Source organism: Penicillium waksmanii, assembly GCF_028829765.1.
Source record: "Penicillium waksmanii strain IBT 27052 chromosome Unknown utg000008l:1.0-5622682.0:1.0-5626561.0, whole genome shotgun sequence".
Taxonomy (NCBI): Eukaryota; Fungi; Ascomycota; class Eurotiomycetes; order Eurotiales; family Aspergillaceae; genus Penicillium; species Penicillium waksmanii.
In genome coordinates this window covers 1,742,791-1,757,724 of record NW_026643254.1, presented here as the reverse complement: position 1 = coordinate 1,757,724, position 14,934 = coordinate 1,742,791, and the positions used below count along the sequence as shown (strand labels likewise).

General features: G+C 51.1%; 6 protein-coding genes across 6 annotated transcripts; 3 read left to right on the top strand and 3 right to left on the bottom strand.

Moving 5' to 3' along the window:
* Positions 1 to 299: 299 nt before the first annotated feature.
* On the bottom strand, positions 300 to 1,024 carry N7481_008979 (CSN8/PSMD8/EIF3K family protein; the record flags this gene model as incomplete). The annotated part of the gene is made up of 3 exons (XM_057268198.1): positions 300 to 511; positions 569 to 750; positions 810 to 1,024. The coding sequence occupies 3 exons, from the start codon at positions 1,022 to 1,024 to the stop codon at positions 300 to 302; spliced, it is 609 nt and encodes a 202-aa protein (XP_057118875.1).
* On the top strand, positions 978 to 3,851 carry N7481_008978 (dolichyl-diphosphooligosaccharide--protein glycosyltransferase subunit STT3; the record flags this gene model as incomplete). The annotated part of the gene is made up of 7 exons (XM_057268197.1): positions 978 to 1,004; positions 1,074 to 1,102; positions 1,317 to 1,453; positions 1,510 to 1,533; positions 1,628 to 1,708; positions 1,797 to 3,519; positions 3,581 to 3,851. 7 exons carry the CDS (start codon positions 978 to 980, stop codon positions 3,849 to 3,851), a joined length of 2,292 nt encoding a protein of 763 aa, XP_057118874.1.
* A 591-nt stretch (positions 3,852 to 4,442) lies between these two features.
* Positions 4,443 to 4,924, bottom strand: N7481_008977 (uncharacterized protein; the record flags this gene model as incomplete). Its single annotated transcript, XM_057268196.1, has 3 exons — positions 4,443 to 4,528; positions 4,722 to 4,846; positions 4,911 to 4,924. The coding sequence occupies 3 exons, from the start codon at positions 4,922 to 4,924 to the stop codon at positions 4,443 to 4,445; spliced, it is 225 nt and encodes a 74-aa protein (XP_057118873.1).
* Positions 4,925 to 5,950: 1,026 nt separating this feature from the next.
* Positions 5,951 to 7,788, top strand: N7481_008976 (RNA-processing protein PTA1; the record flags this gene model as incomplete). Its single annotated transcript, XM_057268195.1, has 3 exons — positions 5,951 to 6,073; positions 6,290 to 6,868; positions 6,925 to 7,788. The coding sequence occupies 3 exons, from the start codon at positions 5,951 to 5,953 to the stop codon at positions 7,786 to 7,788; spliced, it is 1,566 nt and encodes a 521-aa protein (XP_057118872.1).
* A 1,196-nt stretch (positions 7,789 to 8,984) lies between these two features.
* On the bottom strand, positions 8,985 to 10,615 carry nop12 (rRNA-processing protein NOP12; the record flags this gene model as incomplete). The annotated part of the gene is given in 3 exon segments (XM_057268194.1): positions 8,985 to 9,716; positions 9,736 to 10,434; positions 10,493 to 10,615. 3 exon segments carry the CDS (start codon positions 10,613 to 10,615, stop codon positions 8,985 to 8,987), a joined length of 1,554 nt encoding a protein of 517 aa, XP_057118871.1.
* A 1,462-nt stretch (positions 10,616 to 12,077) lies between these two features.
* N7481_008974 (uncharacterized protein) lies at positions 12,078 to 14,272 on the top strand (the record flags this gene model as incomplete). The annotated part of the gene is made up of 3 exons (XM_057268193.1): positions 12,078 to 12,954; positions 13,012 to 13,081; positions 13,135 to 14,272. 3 exons carry the CDS (start codon positions 12,078 to 12,080, stop codon positions 14,270 to 14,272), a joined length of 2,085 nt encoding a protein of 694 aa, XP_057118870.1.
* Positions 14,273 to 14,934: the final 662 nt, after the last annotated feature.

The window sequence follows — 14,934 nt, the reverse complement described above, 5'->3', positions numbered from 1 at the left end:
ACCCTGGGCTGTGTCGTGCGCCTGTACAATACAGTTGGACCTCAAGAGCAAAAGATCGTGTTAAGCATTCCGGCGTTATAATACTGGCTTCCGTGTTCGACTAGCCAGTCCGTAATCAAGTGCTATGCTTTCCTGTCCTAAACTCCCACGATAGATTGTAGATATACCACTCCATGCGATCACCTTCTCGCCCTTCTTGCAGTCATTTATCGCTTCATATCCCGTAATAATATCTCCAACAAATACTCTAACGATTCCCCAGCATTGCCATTGTCTCACGAATGCCGCGGGAGGGTTGGTTATCGGTGGGGGGGCACCGTGATCGGAGATGGGTACAGCAATTGAGTCTCTGGTTTCCAGGTCCACCCGCAATCGGTGAACTTTTGAATGATTGCCTGGTCGCCTTTCTCTGCAGCCTGAATATCTAGCCCCAGGTATCCTGCTGCTACAGCGGGTCGAATCGCTTTGTATGAGGTGCTGACAGCGATCAAGGTTTGGTCTTGAAAGAAATCTACAGTACGAACGTTAGTAAATCGGCAATAAATCGTTTCCCAGGCTAAGCACATACTTTCATATCTTTGCACCAACGGTTGCAGGGTTTCTGGCCACGGCAACCCACGCAGGATCTGATAGACCTGACCATGTTCGTTCTGCCAGATGGCTCGCAGCAAAGTCAGGCAATTTTGTAAGGAGGGATCGTGAAGCTTTAATGTTTCGGGTATTCTCTGGGTAAGTGCGCGCGCTTCTGGTCTATTTTAAGTCGAATTATTAGCGACTACATCATTCGAAGTATGATGGAGAGCTTTCACATTTGTTTGGTAAGAAGATGAGCGAAGAAGAAGCCAGAGTAGTACAGGCACAACGTTTCAGGATCGCCTGCACCTGTCTCGGTGCCACCGCTGCCAGCAGACGTGAGACAGGCATCTGATTCGTATTGCGACAGAATCTCGAAGAGCTGTGAAGGAGGAGCATTTGAGATGATCACCTTGGAGATCTGCTCCTTGGTGAGAGGAGGGAACTCCATCAAATAGCAGTAGATATGAGATAAATATTCTGTACTCGTATGAATTTAGGAGTATCTTGAGCTTGACAAGGCTCAGATGTAGGTGTGGTGGTGCTTGGTTGTTGAATGGATGATGCGGGGAGCAGTCGGAGGTGGCGTCGGGGAAAGACGCCAAGACCTTCAGAAGTGACCACCTTGCGCAGCTCTCCCTCTTGCAACCTTCCCACCAGGCAACCCATTGGCAGCTCTGCCCCATTCGTTTCTTGTTTTCATGATTCATCTTTGTTAATTTGGACTTTGCTCCTTCTTCCAGGCCATTATGGCCCAGTCTTCCCCTCGATGTCTTGCTGAAAGGCAGCTCCGGCAAGCGCACGCGTGGTCTATTGCGGATCATCATCCTCCTCACGATCGCTGCGGCCGCCGTCGCCAGTCGCCTTTTCAGTGTTATCCGTATGTCAATGACCCTAACTTGACTGCTCGTATATATAATCTAATCTCAATTCTAGGATTTGAAAGTATTATTCACGAATGTACGATCCCCTCGTTCTAGCTCACTCACCCAGCCCACGACATCTCAACGGCCAGATATACAAGGATGAGATATTGACCTACTTTCAATTGCAGTCGATCCGTGGTTCAACTTCCGAGCAACAAAATATCTTGTTCAAAATGGCTTCTACAGTTTCTGGGATTGGTTTGATGACCGTATGCTTCCCCCTTCCCAATGCTTGCGTGTCGTTTAGGTCCCATCCGTATCACAGAGCAGCGCTGATACAATTCCTTCCCCATTTAGGAACCTGGCATCCTCTGGGTCGTGTCACTGGTGGCACTTTGTACCCCGGTCTGATGGTGACCAGTGGTGTCATCTACCACATCCTCCGTCTCCTTACAATCCCTGTCGATATCCGCAACGTTTGTGTTCTTCTTGCCCCCGGATTTTCCGGCTTGACAGCCCTGGCAATGTACCTCTTGACCCGTGAGATGTCTCATTCCCCATCCGCTGGTCTTCTTGCGGCTGCGTTTATGGGCATCACCCCCGGTTATATCTCTCGTTCCGTGGCTGGTAGCTACGACAATGAAGCCATTGCCATTTTCCTGCTTGTCTTCACCTTCTTCCTGTGGATCAAGGCTGTCAAGAATGGCTCAATTATGTGGGGCGCATTGACTGCTCTGTTCTACGGATACATGGTTTCTGCTTGGGGTGGATATGTTTTCATCACTAACCTCATTCCTCTCCACGTGTTCGTTCTGCTCTGCATGGGTCGCTATAGCACCCGCCTTTACATCAGCTATACCACCTGGTATGCATTGGGAACGTTGGGTAGCATGCAGATTCCCTTCGTCGGTTTCCTGCCTATTCGTAACAGTGATCATATGTCGGCTCTGGGTGTCTTCGGTCTCATTCAGCTCGTCGCATTCGCTGAATTTGTTCGCGCATACCTGCCCGGCAAGCAGTTCCAGAAGCTTCTCACCTCCATGGTCCTGCTTACCTTCGGCCTTGGATTCACTGGCCTCGTCCTTCTGTCTGTCTCTGGCGTGATTGCTCCCTGGAGTGGACGTTTCTACTCACTGTGGGATACCGGCTATGCTAAGATCCACATTCCTATCATTGCCTCCGTCTCTGAGCACCAGCCTACCGCCTGGCCTGCTTTCTTCTTTGACCTGAACTTCTTGATCTGGCTTTTCCCGGCCGGTGTGTTCATGTGCTTCCAGAACCTGAAGGATGAGCATGTCTTCGTGATCATCTACGCTGTCCTCTCCAGCTACTTCGCCGGTGTCATGGTTCGTCTGATGCTGACTCTCACCCCGATTGTCTGTGTCGCTGCCGCTCTGGCTCTTTCGACCATCTTTGATAGCTTCCTGGTTATGACGAAGCCTACTCCCGAGAGCAAGGACAAGGCGAACGCCGACAAGTCTAAGGCGTTCTCGTCGACCAAGAAGCCCGTTGTTGGCATTTACTCTTACTTCTCGAAGGCTATTGTGACTGGTTCCCTGACCATCTACCTTCTGATGTTCGTTGCTCACTGCACTTGGGTCACCTCGAATGCGTACTCGTCTCCCTCGGTTGTGCTCGCTAGCCGCCTGCCTGATGGAAGCCAGCACATCATCGATGATTACCGTGAGGCCTACTACTGGCTCCGTCAAAACACTGAGGACAATGCCAAGATCATGTCCTGGTGGGATTACGGCTACCAGATCGGTGGTATGGCCGACCGTCCCACTCTTGTTGACAACAACACCTGGAACAACACCCACATTGCCACCGTTGGTAAGGCCATGAGCTCTCGCGAGGAAGTCAGCTACCCGATCTTGCGTCAACACGATGTCGACTATGTTCTGGTCGTGTTCGGCGGTCTCCTCGGCTACTCGGGTGATGATCTGAACAAGTTCTTGTGGATGGTCCGAATTGCGGAGGGTATCTGGCCCGACGAGATCAAGGAGCGTGACTTCTTCACTGCTCGCGGTGAATATCGCGTTGACGAGGAGGCCACCCCCGCCATGAAGAACAGCCTGATGTACGTGATTTTTAACAAGTTTGATGCATGCAGAGCCACCATTTGCTAACCCTATCACTAGGTACAAAATGTCTTACTACAACTACAACTCTCTCTTCCCGGCCGGACAAGCCGTCGACCGCGTTCGTGGCGTTAAATTGCCCGCGGAGAGCCCGACGCTTAACACCCTCGAGGAAGCGTTCACCAGTGAGAACTGGATCATCCGTATCTTCAAGGTTAAGGATCTCGACAACTTCGGCCGTGACCACAGCAACGCTGTTTCCTTTGATAAGGGTCTGAAGCGCAAGCGCGCGACTAAGAAGAAGGGACCTCGCGTTCTGCGAACTGAGTAAACCCTTCTGACTAGGAAACGATCTCTGTATTGTCTGAATTCTTTTGTTATTGCACTTCTGTCTACGACACCAGGGCTTTGACCCCTGTGTTTTCTTTGCGGGTGACATAAATATACTTGAGTACAATAGCTTCGACATAGTATACAATGAAACCGCCTGGAGAAATGATCTCACCTTGTCCGGTGCAGTAGATACTACTAGGAGTATTACATAGTACTACTAGTAGTGAGTTAAGAAAGAGAAGAGAAATGTGGATTTCAGATAAGGTCAATGTAATAGTATACTACACCATACTATTCCCAGCAAATCCACCCTGTACAAGATATCTTATCATAGATGCCAATGAATCAAAGCCGCTGAGCTCACAAGTCAAGAATCATGACCTGCCCAAACTAAAAGACTCCATAACCCCAAAGTGCTCCGTTGCTGTTTTTCCGCCGAGAGGAGACCGTGTTGGCGGGGCCTTCTTCCCATTCCCACCCCTCGCAATCGATACGGTTATATGGTACACATAGAAATCACAATTCAATGACCCCCTCTGGAATTGACTCAGTACCCAATTCCTGGTAGGGCGTCGATATTGTATTGCTCTTATTTCTTCTCGGACGAGGCGGGGATCTCGGGGACCTTTACGTCGGAGAATTCTTCTTGGCCGACGGCCTTGATAGTGTAGGCATCTGTTGAAAGTACGATAATTAATCTCTCATTCGTAAAGTATTTATGTCAAAGACATGGTAGGCTTGAAGGAGTGGGGGAGGGTTTGTCGTAGGCAGCGGGTGGTATGATCCTCTCTCTGCGCCGGGACTTCTGGGTCGCAGGAGAGGGCAGAGAACTGGGTATGGAGAGCATTGTCTATCAAGGAGTACATACAGACACCGATTGTGAAGGCGAAGAGTCCGAATCCAGTCAGGGCGTTCTTGACCAGGAACGGCCGGCGGGCACGGAGGAGGGCGGCACCGGCGCGGTAATCCTTGCCGTAGTATGTGGAGTTGAAGCTGTATATCAAAGTCAATTCAGGGTGAACATGTGAGTGGGAATAATATCAACTCATCAACTGACATTCCGGCGGCCATGGTGAAAGTGTTGGGTTGGTCTTAAAGGAACGAAGCGTAACTTTGAAGTTGATTTGGTCAGTGCGGAAGATCAAGTCTTGGCAAATGGTCAGCCCATCATAAGTGGTCTCTCATGCTGATTATTATTCTAGTTATTTTGTTGGTGATTGGACTGAATGAAAGTATTGTAATATTCCTTAGAACTTAACTACTCTGAACTTGTTCCTATTAGATTGTGCTTAGTCGTTCATGCTTAGTCGTTCGTGTTGTAACAATAACTCTGCAGTGCCAGGGTAGACCACCGCGCCCGATATCGATCAATCAGTTCCCCAACTTTTCTCGGCCCCTACGGACCTTTGCTCCCTACATATCCATCCTTTGTTTCCAGAGCTTTCAAGGCCACACCTCGCCTCCCCTTCATTTCTACCTCCCCGTGGCCGCTCATCGCCTACTATCTATCGAAATATCTCCAGCCATTAGCGCGTGGCTGTCCCCTAGCAGCGCGCTGCTCTGATCGCGTTTCGATCCGAAAGCAAGCAAACACGCAGTGATCGCCCATTGCGCCGACCTCACGTCCTTGCCTTTCGACCTGCCGCATATCCTCATCTAGATCCCACCGTTTCCGCGATGGCTCAAACGGCCGTACAACTCAATCAGCTGAATGCAGCTCGCAACCTCGTCCTCGGCGACGCAGCTCTCTACCCGCAGATCGTGAATGGAATTCTGCCTATCGTCGGGGCTAATTCGAGAGTAGAATTGCGAAGATGGGGGGGCAGAATTTATGGCTGAGACCTTCTCTAGCCCGGTTCTGTCCGCGCCTTTGAAGGAACAACTTGCGCCTAATGTGCTCCAGACCATTCAAGACACCTTAGCTCTTCCTGAGACAGATGTTGCCGTACTACAGGGCTTGGTTCAAACTGCGGCCAGCTTGTACCCATTGGTCTTTCGACATATGTATGTTTTTGCGAGTAGTCGATTTGGGTTTCTGTATTAACAATCTTCAGCGTGAATCAGCCCGGGGATAATAAGTCATGGGAGACGATGACAATGATTAAAGAAGACATCTTGCGAAAGATGGACTCTTTCCCATGTCCAGTCAAGATCTGCTGCGTCAAGTTCCTGCAGCGCGTCGTTCAAGTTCAGACACCAGGACTGATTTCAGACCCAAGGGTATGTTTTACAAGTCTACCTTGCGCTGCCCCCTCGATGCTGATCTTTCTTATAGCGACCTGAGCAGAATGAGACGTCACTGGCCATTGTCCCTCGTACTCATCCTGTTCTCAAAATATCTTATCTCGAGGCTGAAGCATCGGGCCTGCTTGATCGACTCTTGGGCGTTTTCCAAGAAGAGACATGGTGCGACATCATACCCATGACATTCGATAGAAAACCGTATACTTACCCCGTCTTAGTGATGCGCTAATTGTCAATGCAACTTTGAACTGTCTCTCACCACTCGTCCGTACTCGCCAGTCTATCGCCAACAAGATCATCAATACCGTTCTTGAGTTTTTCCCAACTAAACATGTCCGACCCCCATTTACGCCAATCGTCCGAGTCAATGTCAAATCCATGGAGCGTACAGCGAGGGCCTTACTTGTCAACATAATGAAGAAGAACCCGAACCACCCTTACGTGGGTAAGATGCAGATGTACATTGAGCGTCTTATGCAATCCAGGCTGGAGGAAGTAGATGACGCATCTCGGAAACGTGCATTTCCCATTGAACCGACAGACGGTTTAGACACCGCAAAGCGTGCCCGTTTGGATGCGCTTACTCCTCCACTGCTCAAGATTCCCCCGCTACCTCCAGGACCTACGAGCTACGATCAGCTATTTACATTAACCCAGGACGTCGCACTGTCCTCATTTGATGTCAAACAGCTTCCTGTCGAGCTCGTCATGAAGATCACGCTGCCTCTACTGCAACACGTTAACCCGTCTACGCTTACACAAGCTGTTGATGTAAGCATCTACATCTGAATATCCCCTATGAGATATTATTGTTAACACGCTTTCAGGCCGTCCGGAATCGATTAGAGACCATAACAAAAGAGCAAAATCTGAAGCGCCAACAACAGCAGAACGCGACCTCACTCGACGATGACGAAGATTATGAGCCAGATTATGAGCCCATGGATGTAGCAGAAGGCGCCGAGGGCGAGGGCACTATTGCAGCAGATCAAGTAGCAGAGCTACAGCCAGATCTGGTATCATTGGGTCCATTCGTCCTGCCTCAGCCGTCACCTCTCGGCGAAGAAGAAGCCGCCGAAGTCGGCCGCAGTGCCGTTTCGCGCGTTTTCAGCATGATTCACTTGGCTGAGACCGCTCCAGCATCAACAGCCTCTGGCAAAAACAAAAGCCAACAGCTCGGTTTCTCCCGGCTGGCCGGAAGCACTTTTGATCGAGATGCTTGGGTCGTACTCCTTACGCGCCTTGCCACTCGCGCCCCAGCTGGCCTGGAAGCAAGTGATAAGATTGGCAAAGGGGAATCGGCGCTTGCATCTCGCAAAACAACGATTTCAGATTCTATTCGCGAGACGCTTTATCGATACATTTTGGAGGACTTTCGCGGTCGTCTTAATATCGGTATCACTTGGCTCAACGAGGAATGGTACAATGATAGAGTACAGATGAAGGCAGCAGCGACGCAACGTGATGAGAGCGAGGAGTCAGACTCGGAACCGGTTGTCGCGCTTCATTATGATTACTGGGCGACACGACTCTTGGATGGATTTTTGCCATACTTGGATTCGAAGGATATTAAGGTCTTGGTGCGCTTCCTCAGCGAAGTACCCGAAATCACTATTCCCATCACTCAGCGCATTGCGAGTCTCGCAAAGGACCCCGAACGTGTGAATCTCTGCGTTCAAGCCCTTATGTAAGATTAGCTTCCCCTTCTCGTCCCTGCCCCCCAAACGCCTTTTACTGCAGGACTGACTTTCCCCGCTTTCTAGGTACTTGGTCATGTTCCGGCCTCCGGCACGTGAGATGTGTCTCGATACACTCGAGGATGTCTATAACACTTGTATGTTTTCCCCGGTTTCCACCTGATATCTCACTTTCAAGCTTTTGTTCTAACTCATCACTATCTAGACGAGGAATCTCGGCCCGCGGCTGGCAAGGTCTTGTCTAAGTGGCGACCGCAGGCTATTCAAGCGCCGGAGCCGGTTTCCAATGGTACATCGGCACAGCAAGCGGACACACAAATGGCAGTTCCCCAGGAAACATCAACCTAGCGGCACCTACCCTGTCAAATCAGGGACAGAAGCGTTACAGGAACCTGCTTCCGATTTCGAAAATGAGAATGAAGACGAATATGAGGTGGATCCTCCAGCAAAGCGAGGGCGTTCGCTTCAGAATGCCCAATTGAGTCCAGTATCTCGAATGTTCGAGATCTGACTACAGCAAACAGTTATGTCCTCGGCGACGGATGGTTCAACAATGGTGGGGGTTACTGGGTCATAATTGCGGAGGTTCTCCCAGCTTTGTGGCGATTTTGAGAATGAGAATCGAAGTTCGGCTGATCTGTCGAACCATGACGTGGTCGGAGCTGACCTTTTTCTACCTCTCAACCTGGTGGAAAACTTCAGGAAAGAGGCTATCTATTCCATTTACAAGCGGAAACCTGTTGATGTTCACTGGACATGTCCCCACTCTGTTTACAAGCGTTCATGTCTTTTCTAGGTCTTATTCTACATGCAATATTCTTAACCAGCTAGGTCCATTTAGCTATATCTAGCCAGCGTATTGGGGTAGCGGACATGGTGGAGTAGCTGGCGATAATTTTGTAAATTATTACTTAGACCTCTAAATTACCATCACTTGGGTAGATATTTTGATGCAAATACTAGAGGCTCAAATAGATTTGATTTTAGAAAAAGACTACGAAATATGAGACTTAGAGAGAGAAAAACACTGCCATGGGCCTACTACTATCTGAATGGGTTCAGACTCGGAGGGATATCATGCATTTTATACCTAGTATTTGCAACAATTCCAATGCCCAGCTCAACGCCCGTAAAAGATACAAAATATTGTTTTTTTTTCAAGACAAAGCTTCAAGAAAAGCTTGTCACGTTCATGGCTTCTGACCACCCGCAGCACGGTAGGCCGCAGCACGCTTGCTGCTCCGGCCCTTGGGCTTACCCTTCGATCCACGGCTCTTAGTCTTAACCTTCATGCGAGATCCATCTTCAGTAGCACGGTGACCCTCGAAAACCATCGAGTTACCAGCAATACCGCCCTTGCCGGCCTCCTTAATCTTGGCCGCACCCGCACGACCGAGGAGCTTGTTAGCGCGACCCTGAAGTGTCTTCTGAGCAAGATCACCACGACCACCATTCTTGCCGCCATCATCCTCTTGCTTCTTAGCCATCTTTCGCGCACGGGTGACGCGCAACTTGCGCGGCAGCATGGGAGGGTAATTCTTCTCGTTGAGAAGGAGAGCGGCCTCGACGTTATTCGCGTCGAAGAATTGGACGTAGGCGAAGCCCTTGCCGACGCGAGTGGCGCGGTCACGAATCACGCGGACGAATTCAACGTTCTTCTTCACTGTCTTCTTGTCCTTGGTGTCCCCTGTGTTCTGGTTGAAGATTCGCCAGAGACCCTCTTCGATATCAGCGGATGCGCGAGCCTTCTTCTTCTTGCCATTGTGGTCCTCGGTGATACCCTCCTGGTCGACGAAGGAGAGGTTACCCACGAATACGCAGCGCTTGTTGTCGATTTCAGCCGGGTGGGCGATGCTGTCGACGCGGATGTGGCGGTCCAAAACGACGGTTCCGTTCAAGGCTGAGGGGGGCCTTGCGTGCGCCTTGGATAGTGTTGTAGACGGCGTAGGCGTTGGTGCTGGGCGTGGTATCGTCGAGGATCTCCCGTCTGGCGAAAGATGCGCGCTTGGGGAGACCGCCGCCGCTGGCGAATGGGACGGAGCGGAATCGAATCGACTCGACCTTGTGCGGGCCGCTGGACTCGGGCAAGCTGGATAAGTGGGAGGCCAGGTGTCGGAGGAGAGTCTTCTTGGACGATTTGGATTTGATCGCCTCGGTGGAAACGTTGCCCAGGAAGACGGTTCGGCTGGACTTTTCAACTTCGCTGGCCTTCGCATTTCCGGCCACGCTCTCGTGAACTGGAGGTGGAGCACTCTTCTCCTCCTTGTCGTCACTGTCACTGTCTTTATCCTCCTCCTCATCCTCCTCCTCGTCATCGTCAGAGTTATCACTCTTGTCGTCGGACTCCTCATCAGGCTTCTGACGCTTGGTGTACTCGGCCTTGCGCTTTTCGGCATCCTTTTCCTCCTCCTTGGCGATGCGGCGCATGTAGGTTTCCTCGACTTCCTCCGCAGGACCACGCTTTCGCTTGCGGCCTTGTGTTTCCTCTGCTTCCTCCGCAGACTCGGAGTCGCTTTCTTCAGAGGCAGAGGCATCTTCCATCACATCATCCTCCTCCTCAACCTCGTCGGTCTTTTTGGCGGATTTGCGTGCATCCGCATTCTTTTTGTACTTGACAGTCGGTGCTTGGACGGGTCCAGACTAGTTAAGACAATGTTAGTTTTCGATTGTCACTTGGGTAGGTCGAATTGGAACGTACGCTTGCCGCGAAGAGCGAGGACAATGTTGGGTCCAAAGATGCGCTACCGCTGATGAATGGGAGGCCACCAGCGGCTGGCTGGCTCTCCTCCTTAGATTGGGATTTGGATGATTTCTTGCCCATCTTGTATTGTGTGTGTGGTGACTCCCGGGAAGAAACAAATTTCTTCAAGGGGAAATTAATGGGTTGAGTTGGAATTATATGGGGTGTTCCACGCATACCAATCTAGCCCCGAACTTTTTTTTTCGTTGCGCTTATCGGTCCGGGCGGAGCTGGGCTGCGCATCACATGATTGGAGGGCACTCTGGGGCAAGTCAACTCACATACATGCTTGTGTATGGGAGGTTCTTGGGTATTGTATGGGTTCCTAGGAGTTTCTGGGTGGATAAGTAATATTAGTAGCAGACTCTTTTATTATTCTCTTTTATAAAACTACTCCTTACATGGATGGACACGTCTTTATCAGTAAATTTCTTCAAATCACCTCATATTCCTACCTGATATAACTTTCAGAGGACTATTGTCATTCGACCTCACGGACCTCCTCTGTTATCACAGACTGCAAAGAACCATGTGATAGAACCATAGGTCAACTGCCATACCCTATACGAAGTGCTATGCTTATGCAACGCCGTCTCCGGCGACGTCAGCACCACGTGACCCTGGAGGGTTTGCGGCGGTGAGCCTCGGGGCCCGGCAGAACGACAGGACGATTCCTGGGCGCCCCCATCATAGCAAGGTCCGTTCGGTTCTCTCCCCACCCCTGTTACGATTTTACTGCTCGATCTGCTTCCCCCATCGCTCTCGCGAGCATTGCGGACGATCCTTGTTATCCTCCGATTCTTCATGCCGACCGCCCTCCAGCGACCCTCCACTGTGGTCCTGCCCGCTTCCTAGCCGACCTCCCCTCGCTCCTCAGCACCGGCGCATCGGTGATCTGACAGCTTTTACTGGCATTCTATACTTGTGAGACGCGTGGACTTGGTCCTAGTTACTCACCTGTGTCTCTGGAACACACTGGTGGTGAGAATCGTGTTTGGTCGCGAGCAGCTTTGCTCGTTCCCAGCGGCGCTCCCGGCGCATTGTTGAGACGGTACGTCGCTTGCACCTCTTCGTCCCATTTGTGATCTCTCTAGCTCGCTGGTATGGTGAAAAGGAGAATATAGCCCGCAAGGAGCTCTTTTTTCACGATCATTTGAACGCGCGCAGTTGCCGGCCCTCCAGCCAGCGTCGCTTGCCGGCTTTGGGGGGTGGAGGCGTTGCCGCGATGATCAATCTCCGCACCGCCTTCTCTGGAGGCGCTGACCTACCATTCCCTCCCACCCTACCACTTCCCCTCCACCACCTTGACCCGGGTCATTTTGACCCAGCTAGCATGGCAATTGAACTAATCAATTATATTGTTGTTCCAGACTCCCCACGAAACCCTTCCCTGGTGGATCGGTGACCTTGACGTCCTACCACTCCCACCCACAACCCCAACCGCCGCCAAGCAAGCAAGCCCTTTGGCACCACACTCCCCTACTATACCTCTTCTCCTCCTACATACCGCCTCTCACTGCCCTAGTGCCTCGCACGACTGCAGATGGAGGTAGCCGAAAGCAGAGAACAAGCCTCCGTCGGTCCAACGACGGGGGCAGATTCTACCATAACCAATGGCGAACGAAATCCCTTCTTGGACGACCCGCTCATGGACGATGGACGCTCTAGCAGCTTGAGTGAAATCGACGACGTTTCGGACGACGAGCCTTCTGACTTTGAAGAGTCTCCTAAACCCGAGAGGCAGCTTGAAAACGACTCGGAGGCGGAAACCGAGCGCCTCGAAGATTCCCCTCACAACATTCGAAAGCGAGACATCGTGCTCAGTATTGGCAGCGCTGGTCCCAGTCCGAGTAAACTCCACCAGTCCACTACCCTGGAGGACGTGGACGAGGAAGAGGAGCATGCGCTGGATGACTCGCCTAGCAAGAGGCGACCCTCTCAAAACAATGGAATTATCGAGGAAGGTATGGAATTGCTCGATGACGTTGAGCTTCCCGATAGCATTGGGAAGAAACGAAAACGCGTTGAGCTCGGTGACGACACTGGCACAGAAATCGGCGACGATGAGCCACTGAAGAAACGCCGGAGCTCCCTCAAAAGCGATTTGAGCGACCCAATCGACGATGATACCCCTCTCTCCCCAGAGCCAATGATGGATGACGCTACGGCGACCATGGAGGACGAACTTCCGGTCGACGACCTTCCCGAATCAGACCTACCCGCTGTGACAACTAAAGGAAAGAAAAGCAAGAAGGGTAAACGGAAAGGAAAACGAAGTACAGATGTTGAGGGGGATACGGAAGGCGGCGAGCTCATCGCAGAGGATGCTGTTGACGACACCCTTGTCGAAGATGAAGAGCCGGTGGAACGTGTCGAGGGACCCCACAATGCAGAGGTCGCTGCCAGAGTTGAAGAAGAAAGTAAGTTGCATGCCGTTGGAGCCTACCTGGGATCAGATTTGCTTACATACCATTCAGCTGCGAAAAAGATGTCTGCGATGGAGTCGTTGGCAACACTAGAAAAGGAATTCGCAGCGTTGCGTGACAAGTCAGGACACCTCCCCTTTGCGGATCCTTTTCCATTTGCTAACCTCTTCTCAGGATCTATGATGAGCGGATCTCGAAACTTAATCGTGAGCTAGAAATGCTGAACGGACCAAACCCGACCCATCCCGAATATCTGCGCCAGATCGAGTGTGTACAACATTACCGGGATGCCAAGGTCCAATACGAACGGACCTTGTATCACTACCGCATGAAATCACTCGTTACTAAGAGCATGGCCGAACGTGCGCAGGCTCTCAGCACTTACTTCCAAAAGGTTCGGGATGTCCGCGAAGTCCACTCAAGCTCGATCAGCCAGCAATTCTATGCCATCCAGCATGATCGTTTCAAGACGGACGAACTGAGCCCCCACCACATCATCCCATTCCCTACCCGCCGATCTCAACAAATCGCGCACCAAGCTGCGTACAATCAAGAGGTTTCGATCATGGCGGGTGTCGCGAAATACGTTGGTTTCCCAGCCGCTCCAACCTTGCTAGGAGCTCGCCCATCAGAGCTGGACGACGATTTGGAGAAGATGGGAATTACAGTCGAACCTCGTGTCGTGGTCTCAAGACAATCGCAATCGTCCTCCACGTTACAACCTCGCGGTGCCATGTCAGCCATGTCATCCAACATGTTCCGCACCGCAGCCGAGGCCGAAGAAGCCTTTTTGGAGCAAACGCCGTGGGCCAATCCGCAACATCCAATTCACCAGCAACAAGCCCAACACCAATACCCTCAACCTCATCGACCTCAAGGGCGGGCCTTTGAGGCCTCTAATGCATCATCATTTGCGACACCCGCAGCTCAGAAGCGGGTGGTGGATGTGCATGCTCCGAATGGATCAGCATCCACCATTCCCGAGAATGCTTCGGCTGCGAATTCATCGGCCAACAACACCCCTTACGGCATTGAGCAAGACCCGCGACACCCACATCAAGGGTCGTGGCGACATCCGGACTATGACACAGAACGTAAATCCGGCTTTCGCTCCCAAAGTTCCTCCCCACTCGATGTTCGAAAATCCCAACCACACCCGAGTCACGGCCTTGAGCACGGTTCTCCAGTAGCAGACGTTTCTTCCGCCCGCAATCCTCTCTTCTCCCCTCCTCCCCCCCGTTCGATCAAGTCTGTTCCAACTCTCTGTCGGTCCAAAACCAGATACTTCCCTCCTGACCTCGAAACCCGTTGATGCGGTTCATTACCGCCCTCGGCAAACCGAAGTATCAACGGGATCTGGATCAAGTCATATGCCAGCGCGATAAGCATTGGGCAACGAGCCGAACCCAACGCTGATATTTTCTTTACGCACCTTCATGACTGAACAAATTCCCCGACAGAAACATCCCATCACTCGATCTGTATCGAAACTCCACATTATCCCATCTCCTCAATCTCCTCCCGCCTAATGAAGATTCCCCACTGTTTGACTTCTGCTATTGCTCTCTGCCGACAAATGTATTTCTGATCAGCGTTCCAACCTAGAAAGAGAGAAGGATGACATATTGTTTGTGTATGAACCGCCGGCTAGGTCAGGTCATGTCTTTCTGAGCTCATGTTAAATATGATATGGAGATCACAGACTGCTGGCTTGACCTAGCCGAGTTCGATTTGGATGGAAAGAAAACCCCCCCAGGTCATATACGACTTTGTTCTCCCTATCTCTTATCCATACGGAGGTGTTTGTTACCTTATGCGGGGGTATGTGACTTGTCTTGTGCCTTTTTTCTTCTCTTTTATTGTGGATCTTTTCCCTCTCTACTTCAATAGGAGTAACCTTAACTTCAACTCTTGCATCGTTTGTTTCCTCGGGGAGAAATGGGCCTTCTCTTATTCTTTTTTTCCCTGTCTTTT